This window comes from Manis javanica, chromosome 10, assembly GCF_040802235.1.
Source record: "Manis javanica isolate MJ-LG chromosome 10, MJ_LKY, whole genome shotgun sequence".
Classification (NCBI taxonomy): Eukaryota; Metazoa; Chordata; class Mammalia; order Pholidota; family Manidae; genus Manis; species Manis javanica.
This window is the reverse complement of record NC_133165.1, coordinates 25,851,769-25,865,257: the sequence shown is the minus strand read 5'-3', so window position 1 is coordinate 25,865,257 and position 13,489 is coordinate 25,851,769. Positions and strand designations below refer to the sequence as shown.

The following is a 13,489-nucleotide window of genomic DNA, read 5'->3' as shown; positions in this document are numbered from 1 at the left end:
GCTTCGTCACTTCAGCAAGCGACCCGGCCTGGGGCACCCCCTCAAGGGGGCCAGTGAAGCCTGCCCGGCTCACCCTCCCAGGATCCACCCTTTCCCTTCTGCCCCTCCTGCTTGTCCACGGAGGCTGGCAGCCCGCAGTGCTGACTCAGTAGGGCTGTGTCCCGGGACTGGGCCGCAGGGCTGGTCTGACGAGCCCCCAACCTCAGCTGGCCCTGGCCTCATCCTCAGGGAGGCAGCTGGGAGGCGTAAGGTGGGGGTGGGGGGATCAACACCTGCACCCCCCTACCCGCCAAGGGTGCAGAGGCCCTGGGGAAGGTGGAGGGAGGGGCCCAGGGAGAGACCCTCGGGGCCTCAGCCTGCCTATCCAGAGGCCATCGCGAGGCGTCCAGAATGCCTCATGTATCAAGCACCTGCTGTATACAGACCCCCTTCCCCAATGTCAGGGGGGCAGGTCTCAGTGTTACTCCACCTAGGCAGATGGGTAGACAGAGGCTCAGGGAGGCTGAGGTCTGCACAGCCAGCAAGTCGCGCTTTTCCCAAAGGGCAGTCAGCAACACTGACTCACCCCGACTCCAGAGGCCACCCTGGAGCTGGAGCCCCACCGGAGCCCAGGAGCCATGTGAGGCAGACCTCCTGCCCCCGTGTTGCGGGACGGGAGTGCCTGAGCCAACAGGCTGGGGGCTGGAGGGACGCCAAGCACGCTCTGTCCCTCCCCACTCCAGGCTGCTCTGGAGTTAATTAGAGACCCAAACATTTAATGGTCTGTTATGCTTCCACTGGGCATCTTTTTAAATTAAAAAACATGATGGACGGCATCGTTGGAGGGAGAAATCACTTTGCAATGGCTTCCTGCTCAGGCGCTGGCAGGGACGTGGGGATAAGGGTGGCTGGCTGGCCTCTGGGGATGAGGGATGACATTTGGCCCTCTCTAGGAATACCAGCCCAGCCCTGCTGTTGGGAAGCATCCCTAACACCAGGCAAGGGTCTAGGTATCCGGAGGATGGCTGGCACTGTTCCATCACCCTGGCAGCTGGGAAGTTCTATCTTTAGTCTGACCTGAATCTCTCCAGTTGTTCTGAGGGATGGCCGATCGGAGACTGAGGGCAGAGAAGCGCCAATTGTGCTCTTCCTAGTAGAAACCTGGCCTCCAAAAGCCTTGAACTCTGGGAGTCCTTCCTGATTACCCGAGCCCAGACTCCATCCCTGTTCTGAGCTCTGATCCCAGCCTGGTGGGAGGGCAGAACTTCCAGGAGGGTGCTGGAAAGGCCCCCTGGGGAAGCTGAGGCTTCCTCTCCCCTCCCCACCACCCCATCCTGGGCCCGCTCCTGCAGACCCAGGCCCCTGCCAGCCCCACACCCCCACTGCCATGATTATTTAACCAGAGCATATTTCCTGACTATTAATTGTACTAAAGATTTTGGGCATGGTTTTTGAGCAGAGGTCATAAATTAGCAATTAGCTCTCAAATGTTAAATTAACAAGGGAAATAAAATACCGAGCAAAGTCCAGTCTAAGTATCAGCGATAAAAAGGGCTGGGATAGATCAGGACACGTCCCGGGCGCCCAGGCTGGCTGAGCTGCACCATTCTGGCAAGGCGGGGGCCTCAAAGACCAGGCGGGGCCTCAAAGACCAGGCGGAGGACAGTCGAGCACGACCAGGTGCTCCCGCATCAGAAATGGGCCCTCTCCTGTGTGTCCCCGGCGAGCTGGCGTCACAATGCTGGGGATTCTGAGAAAATGCCGCCGGGTGACTGCCCAGGGTTCTTGTGCGGCCAGACGCTCCATCTCACACCCGCTACCATGGCTGGTTCCCACGGATCCCAAGAGGCCTGTCCCCATCCCCAGCACCCCCACCTGTCAGGAGGCTGCCACCTCGGGCCCTGGCATTCAAGGAAGAGCATCACCCAGGTCCCCGAGAGCAAAGCCACAGCCCTACCTCATTCCCCACGCTGGCCCGCCACAAGGCACCTGTTGCCACTGTGGCCTGGAGCTCACCCAGCAGGAGGGGCGGCCGCACCTCTGCCAGGCCTGGGTCCCCAACCCCTCCATCTGACTGATGGGCCATCAGATCAACACCCACTCTGTGACTTCCACCGCTTTGCAGTTTGGAGACTCCAGCCATCCTGAGACCAGACATCTGCCTCTATCTACTAAGTCTCTAAGTTTGAGTTCTTACATTTAACTTGCAATCTGCCTGGGAAGTATCTCACTGCTGTAAAGAAGGGTCAGACTGATTTCCCTCCCAAATAGGCAACAAACTGTCCCAGCGCCATATCCTGGGTGATCTATTCCCTCCAGCTGACTTGTGATGCTCCGTCTGCCTCCTGGCTGGAGCCTGCTTTCCACAGGCCAGGTCTGGTCAGACTCCTGACCCTGTAACCCTGCATGGCTCCCCAGTGCCCATGTCTTCAGGGGGCCCCCAGACCCAGTGATGGTCCCTCCCCTTGCCCTATAAGGTGATGAGCTGCCTGCATTTCTCCCATTTTCTCTAAGATGCTGTTTCCTCCACCTGAAACTCTAACCCCCACCAGTCCAGTCACTGCCCTGCAAAGTGTCCTTCCCTGTTCAGACTCCTGACAGGGCTGTGGTCTCCCTCTGTAATCCCAAAGCCACCCGTGCCTGCCCAACCCATGACCCTGCACCACGAAGGCCGCCCATCTCTCCCAGAGCCACATCCTCGACCAAAAGCTGCTGGCGAACAAAGCTGGATCCCACTTTCCTTCCCAAGCGCAGAGTCGGAAATACACACTGACTGCCCTTGGGGAAGTACGCCACCCCCAATCACCTGTTAAGGAGGGCGGCTACAGGTCACAGTTCTTCCAGGACAGCGCCCCATGTCCTGGCGTGGTTATGAATAGATCCTGCTCACCTGCCCGGTGCCCCCATTCAGATAACAGACTGTCCAATGGTCACCCTCTAAGGAGGCTGAGGACTGTTCCATCCACAACCCTCTCTGTCCTGACACCGAAGCAGCGCCATTGAAACCCTTGTAACTCTGTAAGAAGCTCCCACGTCTGGGGAAAGACCCCCTTTGTCATTGCTCATTTCCAAGATTTCTTTGCTTTTTGTTTGCACATTTTTCCAGATGAACTTTCAGAAGCATTTCATATAGCTCTTCAAGGCACGCCGCCAGAGCACATGGGATGGAGAGGGTATTCCGCAAGGACCTTCAGGTTTGCGGTCTGCAGCCCCGCTCCTCTCTACTCCATCTCTCTTGGTCTCCCCCAGGAAAACTTCACAGCATTCTTCATAATGACCTTAAGTTTCTCTTGTAAATATATTCCTAGGAATTCCATGGGTTTTTGTTTTTAATTGATACCATTGTGTGGGGACCATTCATTTCATTATGTTTTCCAACAAGTTGTTGCTTGTACAGATAAAAATTACTGATTTGTATATCTGTCTTTTATCTGGCCCATACCTCCCCAATTTCTCATCTTTTTTCAGTTGGTTCTCTTGTTTTTCTAAGGTCTTAAATCATACTGTCTGCAAATAATTACAATTCTTTCCTGTACACATGCCATTTAATTGTTTCACGTCTTATTGCTATGGCCAGAATTTCTGGACAATGATAAAGGGCTCTGTTGCTTTCTTTCTATAAAGGTTTTTGAATACGGATCATTAAAGCCTCATCACTTAGAATGACATTGGTTGTTGAATTGAGGCACAGATTCTTTACTGTGATAAGTATCTTTCCAGTTCTATTTTTAGCAGTTACTTTAAAGTCAGAACTGGCACTGGATTTTATCACCTGCCTTCTGTCATTTATTAATGTCACATTGTGGCTGACCTGATACTATTACTATCTTAATAGATCTATTATTAAGCCATCTTTGAATTCTTTTGATAAATCCTACCTCGTCATGGCAGATCATCTCCCTAATATTCTCTGAAATTGGATTTGCCTGTGTCTCACCAAGGATCTCTGGTCCTGTGACCATCGGCGAGACCCGTGTGGGGTTTCATCTCCTGTCCTGTCCCTGCAGTCCGGGATTCAGTTCCACTCTCACCTCTACCTGGGTGACTTCATTCAGCTGGTGGCTGTGGGCTCAGGCAAGGAATGCCTCTGATGGAGGCCTCCCAGCTATATGGGCTCAGGGCCCTTCACCGCAGAAGCGCCCCCAAAAGCTGTGCAGGCCAATCCGATGAGCCACTTGGGGAGGTGAACGTCGCTTCATCAAGTGAAATGTAAGCCCTGATCTGTCTTCTGTGCATTACAGGTTTTCATGACTCAGGGTCAGCTCAAAGTCAGGAAAACAACAGAAATCTCCGCTGGGAATGCTTATAAGGGCTTGGAAGGCATCTTACGTGGTGAATTTCATGTTGGCCTCCAGGAGGATGGGGCCGTGTGGGAAGGGCTGGCCCCCGTGTGGGGCTGGCCTGGGGCCTTGATGGAGACCCCAGCTCCCTCTGGTGACGGCAGTGAGACCACCCCAAGACCACCCTTGCAGGGATTTCCAATGGATATTCCGAGTCATCCGTATGTAGACTGATGAAAGTCACATTAGGCATTAGGGGGCACGGAGAATACAAAGCAAGTAAGGGCACAGAGCCTCCCAGAACATCCATTCTAACCCAGAACATAATTCACACAGGAAGGAGGCAGCTCGAGGCAGCGGCTGTCTCCACAGATGGTATTTCCTGAGATGATGCAGCCTCACCTTCTATTGCTCCCCTGGGAGGGTATGTGGACCCCCCCCACCGCCTCTACACCCCCCCACACCGCCTCTACACCCCATGAATCTGGGCAGCCCTGAGACTGTCATACTCAGTGGGGCTGTGTGGGGTTCCGTGTAAGGATTTGGGGGACAGGGAGCCCAGGGAGGGTTTGAGCAAAGTCCAGGAGGTGCAATCAGGCCCAGGGAGCCTGAGAGTTGGGGTGGCATTCCTCCTGGGGAGACACACGAGCTGGACCAGACCACAGCTGTCCCTCTGCTCACCCCGGCCAGCTCTGCAAACCCTCCTTGTCTCTCAGAGTCTATAAAAATCTGATCTAATAACACAGCAAACATTAATTACAGCTCAAAGACCAAGAATGGGACTGATTTGGAAGAGGCCACTCTCCTGTTTGTCACCAAGATGCTGCAAGGGGCCGGGAGGGGGCTAGTGTGGCGGCCAGGGGGTGGGGGTCTCCTGTTCTCACCCCTGCTTACTGCTCCAAGGGAGAGCCCCCAGCAGGAGGTGGGGGACCAGGTGCTGGGATCTGGGCCTGGCTCCGTCTCTCACTAGCCCTGGGACTCAGCCCTTCTCCTCTCCCTCTTCTGCAGCAGAGTAGAGACGGGGCCCATCCAAGGCACTCAAGTCCGAGGGGCTGGGAATGAATCAGTGGACACAGAAGAGCCTCCAGCCAGCCAGAATCCAGGAAGGGACTGGAGCCTACGAGCTGAGAGAGGAAATGGCCAGATGCCCCCAGCAGGAGCTGGGGGGCTGGCCTGGGCACCCTGGACTGTTCCTAGGAGACCCCGAGGCTGCTAGTTCCCTGCCCCAGCTCCCACGGAGAAGGGCAGAGGGGGAATTCAGCCCCAGTCACTGGGCCCTTGGAAAGTCTGAGCCTAAGGAGATACCCCCACCAGAATAAAAGGCCCACACTCTCCAGAGCAGCCCTGAAGCCCCACAGCCCTGCGAGCCTTCACCATCTCGCTCCCGTCCCTCAGCAGTTCCTGACTGCCTGCCCTCCGGGGAGTAGACAGGTGGCTGTCATCCTGGGTCAGTCTCAGAAGAGAACGTGAACAAGGGCTCCCCGTGGGCCCCAAGCTATCACGGGCTGCATGAGCCCTAGCAGGAAGGCTCGCCCTCCCCAGCTTCAGTCCCGAGTCTGTAAGAACCTGCAGGGCCAGGAAACCACTCTGGGAAGAACCAGCTGCAGGTCCTGGCTCGACACACGAGTGTCACCCACATGTCCCAAGAAGGGCCACGAGTCACAGGGTCCTCCATCAGAGCAGGACTTCCCAGCTGGCCCACTGCTGCCCGCGGGCGTGGCCCTGCTCATGCCCCTCTTCCGTGCTGGACACACGCTCTGTTCCCCTTGACACCGTTCCCTGCTGGCCCACCCCTCTGTAACCAGGAGGTGGGAGAAGACAGCGCTTGGGGAAGCCCCCCAGGCAGCCCCTGGGTATATCCCCTCGGATGTTGGGGTCCCCTCCACAGCAGCCTGCACCCCAAATCCTGAGACCCAGGGGCCGGAGACCACTGTGGGGGGCGGTGGGAGGGCTCTGGCAGGCCTGCCTCGGGGGAGGGAGCACCTGGAGTTGCATTTGGCTGTTCTGCGCCTTCCAGCATATGTCTGAGCAAGAAAAATTTGGCGTGGTCCATATGCCGGCTGCTATAAATAGAGCTTGTCGTGTAAGCTTCAAAGGGCCAAGGTGATGGAAAACACAGGCCGGGGGCTGGGCACCCTTGGGCTGAGATGGAGGCACCACCCAGAGATCCCTGGTGCCCTGTCCCCACCACAGGGCCTCTGGTGGGACAGCCGAGGGGGGCAAAGGGCTGGGGTCCCAGGAGACCAGCATTTTACAGCCTGAGCCCTACTCGGGGATGTGTGTGTAAAGTCCCCATTCTGACCCCTGGGGGTGGCCCCCTGCTGGACCCCCCCTTGGACACACACACGCATCTCATCCCTTTCATGGCCCAAGGCTGGGACGGAGTAGAGCAGCGAGGGATGGCCCAGCTCCAGAAATACCCAAGCCAGGTGTGAGGACGCCCCGCAGGTCTCATCACCTAAGGGGTAACGGAGGGATTGGCTGCAGTTCAGGCCAACACCTCCCTACGCTGCCTGCACAGCCTCTCTGGGTCTCTGTCTGTCTGTCTGTCTGCCATCTGAGGCCGCACAGGACCGCTGGCCCACGCACTGCATGCGGACGGCGTCTCCCTCCCAGCTGCCTCCTCTCCTCACGGCCAGGCCCTGGCCCGCTGCAGGTGGCAGCCTCTGTCTGGGACGTAGTGTCAGGACCCCAGGCTGCCATGGGTCGCCACCCCATCCCCTTGAACACATGCCCTGGGCTCCTGCTGCCTGCTGAGCGTGACCCGTGAATCACACAGGGCAAGACCCCTGCCAGGAAGGGGTGGTGGAGAAGCGTAGCCACCCACCAGCTCAAGGAAAAGAGACGTGAGAGCAGGTTCAAAGGTAATGTGGCCAACTGAGAAGGCGACTTAGGCTGACTTAATAGAGACAGACAAGGCAGGGCGGAGGAGGTGGCAATTGGCTTGGTCCGGCACCACACAGCCCTCTGGGCTTCAGCCTCATGGGAAGCACACCTGCCAGGTAGGCACCTGTGAGCTGACACTCCTCTGATACCTGTAAATATTTAATGCTTATACTAATCCTGTGAAGTCGGGACTATTATTATCCATTTACAGAAGAGGCACAGGCTCGGTGAACATGGCCGAGTTCCCACAGCTCCTGAGGGGCAGGCAGGGCTCAAACCCAGGCAGTCTGGGCCCAGAGCCTGTGCAGAACACAGGTCATGGCATGTTTGAAGGTCAGTGAGTGTCCCCCGCATTGGGTGGATGCAAAGCCAGGTCATGTGAGGGAAGGCGGGAGGAAACGGGGATACCTGGCTGAGGGACGGGGCCTCAGGTACGTCAGCACTGCAGCACAGGCGTACGGCTGAGGGGACACCCGGGGGGCATTGCCTGTGGCCACTCTCACTCTCCTAGAGAATCCTCAGTGCCTGCTGACTGCAGTGTCACCAGCACAACCTTGGTGGAAATGAGGCCACATCGTGTACAAGTGAAGAGGCACTTGGCCCACAAACCATAATCTGGGGCTGGACGTGTCCCTGGAGGCGTGGAGACGTCCAGGGTGGTTGTGCCCAGACCCCAGGTGCCCGCCACGGGCGTGGATGAAAGCCTCGTAGGGCGCATGCACCTCAGAGCGCCACACAGTGGTGAGAAGAGCCAGCATCCGGCAAGGGCCACTCACAAACACGCCTCAGAGACAGAGGGCTGCCAGCCAGGGTGCCCTCCATCTGCCACACATCCAGAGCCTTCAACGTGCCCAATACACATTATACAAGGATCTGTATGAGGGGAGCAAAGGTGTAAAAAAGGTGTGAATAACCACACAGAACTTAGCAAAGGGCTTGTTTGTCCCTCAACAGGGAGGGAGATGGGGCCTGAGGACAGGACTGGGGACAGCCGCAAGGCACTCACGTGCCCGGCACCGTGGGCCACACACTTACAAACTGTGAGATGCCAGATGCCATGTCATGTATTTCACAATTAAACACTTAGAAAGCAATGTTGGGGGTCTCTTACAGGGACCACAGGAGGTTTCAGGTGGTGGGGGCTGGATGCAGGCCCCCCATACCCCCCGGAACTCCCCTGGCCCCAGGCAGTGCGGCAGGCATGTTAGGCTGGAGGGGAGAGCGTTCAGGTGCTTGTGGTGTTATCCTTTGTGCCTTTCGCTGCACTAAATATTTTATAATTAGTGAAATATTTATTAGAAGTTCTTTAAATATTTGAGACAGCTTCAATATTTCATAATAAACGTTAAACTGTTTTGAAAAGGGACAGGCTGCCATGTGCAACTGAGCTCCCTGTTGCCAGAAGTATGCAAAGGAGCGGCAGGGTGTGGGCCAGGGTGGGGCAGAGGTTCCCAAGCAGGAAAACAGAATTGCTCGTGAGCTTCCCACACACAGGGGCTTCCGGAGCCACCGTGCATCATGACTCAGTGGGCTGGGCGAAGGGCCCAGCACCTGCCCATGACCCTCATCAGGCAGGGCACATTCCAGGCAGTGCTCTGGCGCCTCTGGCTCCAAGGACCAGGCCCGACTACTCAGGCCCCTGCCCAGCTCCACCAATCCCAGGGGCGGGGGGCTGAGGGGTGACAGGAGGCTGCAGGTCTCCCAGCCACTGAGTAGAGGATGAAATGCCCCTGCCAGCGCTACAGGTCAGGGCCTGGGTACAGGGCTAGGGCTTCACCTCAGACACACATGCTGAGGACCAGCTGGGAAGACGCGGCCTCAGGATGGCAGTGGGGTCCAGGCTGGAAGGGGGCCTGGGCCCTCTCGCCTCCCTTCTGGGCTTCCCTCGGTCACCTCCCATCCTTGAGCATCCCAGCCATACGGTGACTGGTGACATCTGGGGTGGCACCCCCGTCAGTGCTCCCTACGACCGTGAGCCTCTCCCAGCTTTCACACACAGAGAACTGGGACACACTGAACTCGGCAGGCGTCATGCCCTGCAGTGGTTCCCATGGGGGCCACATCTCCATCCTACTAGACGTGGCTTTGATGCTCCGGCCTGCCTCCCCCTGGACAACAGAGTCTGAAGCACCTACAGGTACCACGCACCACCCCGGGGCAAGACACGGACAGAGAGGTGACTATTCGGCAAGGGGCCTGAGGAATCATGTCATGAGAGCCTCCCAACTTTGGCCTGTGCCTTGGAAGGCACTCATAGGCCCAGATGGGGAGAGAGATTTTCCCAGGGTCACACAGCAAGGTGGGGACTAGGACCTGGTCCTCCCAACCACTCTCCAGCGGGCTCCCATGTCCCCTACAGACATTGAGGCATGCAGTACCCCAGGGCTGGGGAGGCCAGGAGGAGGCCAAGCAATTACCTCGTAGCCAGGCCCCTTCTGCCCACCCCAACCTACAGCACAGTGAAGGTCACCCAATCCTGTGGGCTGCTTCCTCAGAAAGCCAGCTGCCCCACAGGGCTGAATTTGGTTATAATGATACCAGCTGACTGTTACCAAATGTTTGACTTTACAAGTGCCGACACACGTTTATTTAAATGCTATTAACATACAGCAACATGATGCAGTGGATAATCTCTGTGCTTCTCACTGCATGAGGAAATGGAGGCACTGGGGACAGTGTGGAGAGCAAGGAGACCTCAGTGTATGGTGAGGCCAGGACCCGGGCCAGGCAGACTGCAGGGCATCTGCATCATGAAGAGTGAGGCCACGCGTCTCTGTTTAGTCATTACTTTCGATAATAAGGACACGACATACTCTGTCCTGTAACTGCAGCCTGTTCTGTGGATGGGGCCACTCAGAAGGGGCCACTGAGGGTTTAGTAGCCAAGAGGCAAGTCACACTGGGTGCTGGCAGAGAACAGACTGCTGCGGGACAGCAATGGGTGTGCAGAGAGTTGCAAGGAGGCCACACGGTCACCGAAGGTCCAGTGACAGTGTTCAGGCCAGGTGGTGGCAGACATGGATGGAAGCAAGGGGCACAGACTGTGCCCGATGGAAATGCACCAGACGTGCAGACAGACGAGCATGTCCACAGCAGCCAGACGATCTACAGAGCAGGGCTAACGTGCTGGCACGGCCACGCGGTGAACGCGGTCACAGAGCAATAAAGACGAGCAGACCATGACAAGGCCACACGGCTGAACGACACAAGCACAAAGCTGAGCAAGTCGTTTACACTGTGCAAAGTGTGCAAAACAATGAGGTTAGGAGGCGGCTAGTGGCTACCCTGGTGGGAGCAACTGGCAGGGGATGTGAGGAGGGCTCCGGGGACCCTAGGCACTGGTGACACTCTAGTGCTGGGGACATGGTATGTCCAGTTCGTAAAAGTATGCCAAGCTGAAGATACTTACATGTGCTGTTCCAAGTATGTGGGATGGGTGTCCGCAGTGCAGCCATAACATCCATGTAACACGCACAGCCTGCACCAAAGGGCTCAGAATCCACTACGGAGGGAGTGGCGGAGGGCCAAGGCAGGCAGGTGCCGAGAGACCAGGTGCGCATGCCATGGGCGAGGATGGATGTGCAGGGGCTGGCGGGGCTTGGGGACGGACCCTTACGAGGAAGGCGGCTTGGGGCTGCCTGACCCTCAGCTGGTCCTATTGGTGGGGAGGGTAGTGTGGAGAGGCAGGAAGGGTGGCATTCAGCCCCCCATGCTGTGGGCAGTCAGGACCCTGCACAGCTCCAGGCAGGCCCTACATGCTCTTGGAGGCAAAAATGGAGAAACCCAACCACCAGTCTCTGGGACACCCCACCCTCAGAACCACTAAACCCGGGCTCAGAGGGGCAACATGCTCGGGAGGAGGAAGGAGGGCCTGTCAAGAGACTCTGCTGTCAAGGGGGTGGCTGTGTCATTGACACTGACATGTCCCCAACCAGAAAACGGACAAGACAGTCGCCAGGTAGGTGCCCACACATCCTGGTTCGCCCAATGTCATTTATTATTTATTTATTACTATTACCTCCTCTTCTTACTCTCAAAAGCATTCTCATTTAGACACTGTATAGTCACCTTCCCTCTAGGGGACCTTTACTTTCAAAATGTGCTAATGATTTCCTCTTGCTTTGTAACTTTTAGTAAGAGCTGGCTTTCTGCCCGAAGTGAGGCCTGGAAGCGGGCTGGTCACCCCCAGCCTGATCTCCTGTCACCAGCCCAGCTGGCTGAGGACGCCCTGCACCTCCTGCTTCCCACCACGTCCTGAGGCCCCAGATGTCCAAGGAGAAGGTGCAGCCAAGATCCCTTGTTAGTCACCAGCTTCTACTGCCTTCTTCCTTTACCACTTGAACTCCAAAGGTGGGGCTGGACCATGTACAGAGGACATTTCCCCTCTCTTGCAGCTAGGTGAGGCCCGTGACCAAGTTCCAGCTAGTGGGATGTTGGGGGAGTTGAAGGACCCCACTGCGATCATCCCCTTAAGAGGAATGAGCATGCATGTTCCTTGCCTAGTTGGGATGCAGACGGATGGTGGGAGCTGGAGCAGCCACTCTGGGTCCAGACAGAAGCCATGGGCAATGGTAACAGAGCTGCCCCACCAGAACTGTTCTGTGAACAAGAAATAAACTTCTATCTTATTAAACTACATAGTTTTGGAGGACTTTGTTTCAATAGCTTGCCACAGCCTACAAGATGAGGGGCTTCTCACTCAGGAGAGTGGGGTCCTGGAGAAGGGGCTCAGCAAGACCAGGAGCTGCCCTGGGGGGCTGGAGGCTGGAGGAGGGGCAGGAATGCACCCTCTCAGGCAAGCCTGTCTTGCTGCCCCGTCTCACCTCTTCCCATCATCCCACCACAGCCCCAGCCCTGGCCACTTCCTGCACTGGGCACACACCCTCCACAGCAATGCCCTGCTCCTGCCATGCCTCACTCCTGGGAAGACCTCCTCTTTGCCCCTCCAGGTCCTGCCCAACCCCCTCCAGGAAGCCAGGCTGTCCCGTCTGCTCCTCTGAGCTCTGTGCATTCACAGCTCACCCACGTGAGCCATATTCCCTGCCAGACCTGGACTCCCAGGGGCCCTCAATTGCCCTGTGTCCCCCTGTGCAGGGAGCACAGAGTAGGACCAGTGTATGCTCCACCCCACCAGCCCCACACAGTGTCAGCTGGCAGCCCTGGAACCCTGGGCGGCTTCAGGACCGAACTGCAAGCAGCTGGGCTGGGGACACGCTCATGTCCAAGGCAAGGGGCAGCCCGGAGCAGTCTGGGCAGGGCAGGCGCCTCCCAGTACCCCAGAGCTCCATCCAGAGAGCAGCAGACTGTACCACCAGTCAAAGCATGACTTGGACCCCTGGGCGCAGTCTTTGGGCCACACACTTAGCCTGTTCACCTCCACTCCCTGGGGGCAGTGGTGTTAACGGCTTCTTTCATTCGGGGTCACTATCCTGGCTGAGCTCAGGCACAGAAAGGGCCTGCACACACTAGGTGCTCAGCAAACACTCCTCCCTCCTGCACTTCCTGCAGAAGAAACTGTCCAAGCTCTGGGCCACGTCCCTGCACATAACATCATTACTATGAAAAAAACAGCTCGGCTCAAGTCCCTTCCGACTCCCGTGCCCCAACCTGCCGCCTGCTCCAGGCCACTCCGAGCCCCGCTCCTCCCCATCTGCCCCTCTTCTCCTGTCGCCACCTCTCCTAGAGGGGTCCCCAGGCTCCTCACATGCCTGCTGCCCCACTCCAGCTGCTGGATTCACAGCTCACGGTGTGTGTGTGTGTGTGTGTGTGTGTGTGGTGGGGGGTAGGGGAGAGTGCTGCTGGGGAGTGAGGCTGCAGCCGAGGCTGAGTCACTGGGGCTGAGCACGCAGAGGGGAGAGGTAGGGAGGGCAGGGTGACAGTGGGCACCCACCCACTCATGTGCAGATTGTGCACGTCGGTGAAGCAGCAGGCAGGAAGCAGAGGACGCCTAGGTGGTGTGCCCCCCATTCATTTAATCAAAGAGCCACAAGCAGCAGCCATCTCCTCCTCACATGGATGAAGAACACAGAAAGGTTCAGTGACTTGCCGCTGATTGCACAGCTGGTCAGCAGTGGAACCTGGGGCCTGTAGAGGGTCCCCTGCATTGGTGCTAAGAGGGGTCAGAGGCCAAAGGTCACAGGCAGAACTAAGGTCTACGAGGGGAGGAGGTAAGGGGGAGCTCAGGCTGAAAGGCAAAGCTTGTGGCAGGGGGCAGAGCAGGGCAGGACCCAAGAACCCAGGCCTGAAGGGGAGGGGAAGGGGTCCCCAGGGCCTGCAAGCCAGAGAGAGGCCAGAGGCAGGAGGCATCGGAGGCCCTGCTCCTCCTCTTGCTAATTAAGTCCAGGA

At 57.3% G+C, this 13,489-nt stretch overlaps 2 protein-coding genes across 6 annotated transcripts in view; one reads left to right on the top strand and one right to left on the bottom strand.

Annotated features, from left to right (window-relative positions):
* MAD1L1 (mitotic arrest deficient 1 like 1) overlaps positions 1-11,597 on the top strand; it is a 418,618-nt gene extending 407,021 nt beyond the window's left edge. Inside the window, exon 18 of the mRNA XM_037008488.2 lies at positions 11,279-11,597. Within this exon, the coding sequence (XP_036864383.1) occupies positions 11,279-11,281 (3 nt within the window). The 3' untranslated portion in view covers positions 11,282-11,597. The remainder of the gene's footprint in view (positions 1-11,278) is intronic.
* The window catches only part of ELFN1 (extracellular leucine rich repeat and fibronectin type III domain containing 1), a 79,399-nt gene that overhangs the window by 23,883 nt on the left and 42,027 nt on the right, over positions 1-13,489 (bottom strand). The window lies entirely within an intron of this gene.